At 46.1% G+C, this 599-nt stretch overlaps 1 protein-coding gene across 1 annotated transcript in view; it reads right to left on the minus strand.

Annotated features, from left to right (window-relative positions):
* Positions 1-599, minus strand: part of CSRNP1 (cysteine-serine-rich nuclear protein 1) — a 5,473-nt gene that overhangs the window by 816 nt on the left and 4,058 nt on the right. The window contains 1 exon segment of the mRNA XM_009876750.1: positions 8-178. Coding sequence (XP_009875052.1) covers positions 8-178 — 171 coding nt within the window.

Raw genomic sequence — 599 nt, forward strand, 5'->3', positions numbered from 1 at the left:
GAAAAGGGGGCTCAGCCTCCGCCACCTTCTCGTTGCTCTGCTGCTGCTTCTCCAGCTCCAGCTTCATGATGGTGTGGATGAAGTGGGTCTGCACGCGCGCCTGGTTGAACTCGATCCTGCCCTCGGTGTTGCCGCAGCCGTCCTTGGTGCAGCCGCAGGGGAAGGAGGTGTGATCCATCTGGCACGGGGAGAAGCAGAGGCAGAGTGTTAGGACACAAAAATCGGTGCAAAAATCAAACCCGCTCTGTGATTCACTCGCCCTGAGAAACTCAAGTAACAGCTGAGTGGTTTAAAAGCAGGTTGAAAAAAAAAATAAAAATTTAATTATAATAAAAGACATCTTGCTCTTTTGCACAGTTGTCATTACAAAGTTGGATTTCAATACAACTGAAGAAAGTTAAAAGGTTAAAAAACAAAAAAAAGCAAAATATGACGCTCCAAAGGGAGATGGAAGGGTGCAAATACAAGTGTTCATATAATGCATTGTGGTTTTCAATACCTGACCCATATCGTTAGTTTCTGCCCCTCACTGATACAACCACAAATTGCTCAACAGGCATCTCTGCCACTTTTATGTCCCTGTTGGCAGCAGGCGGTAG

This window comes from Apaloderma vittatum, unplaced genomic scaffold (genome assembly GCF_000703405.1).
Source record: "Apaloderma vittatum isolate BGI_N311 unplaced genomic scaffold, ASM70340v1 scaffold41090, whole genome shotgun sequence".
Classification (NCBI taxonomy): domain Eukaryota; kingdom Metazoa; phylum Chordata; class Aves; order Trogoniformes; family Trogonidae; genus Apaloderma; species Apaloderma vittatum.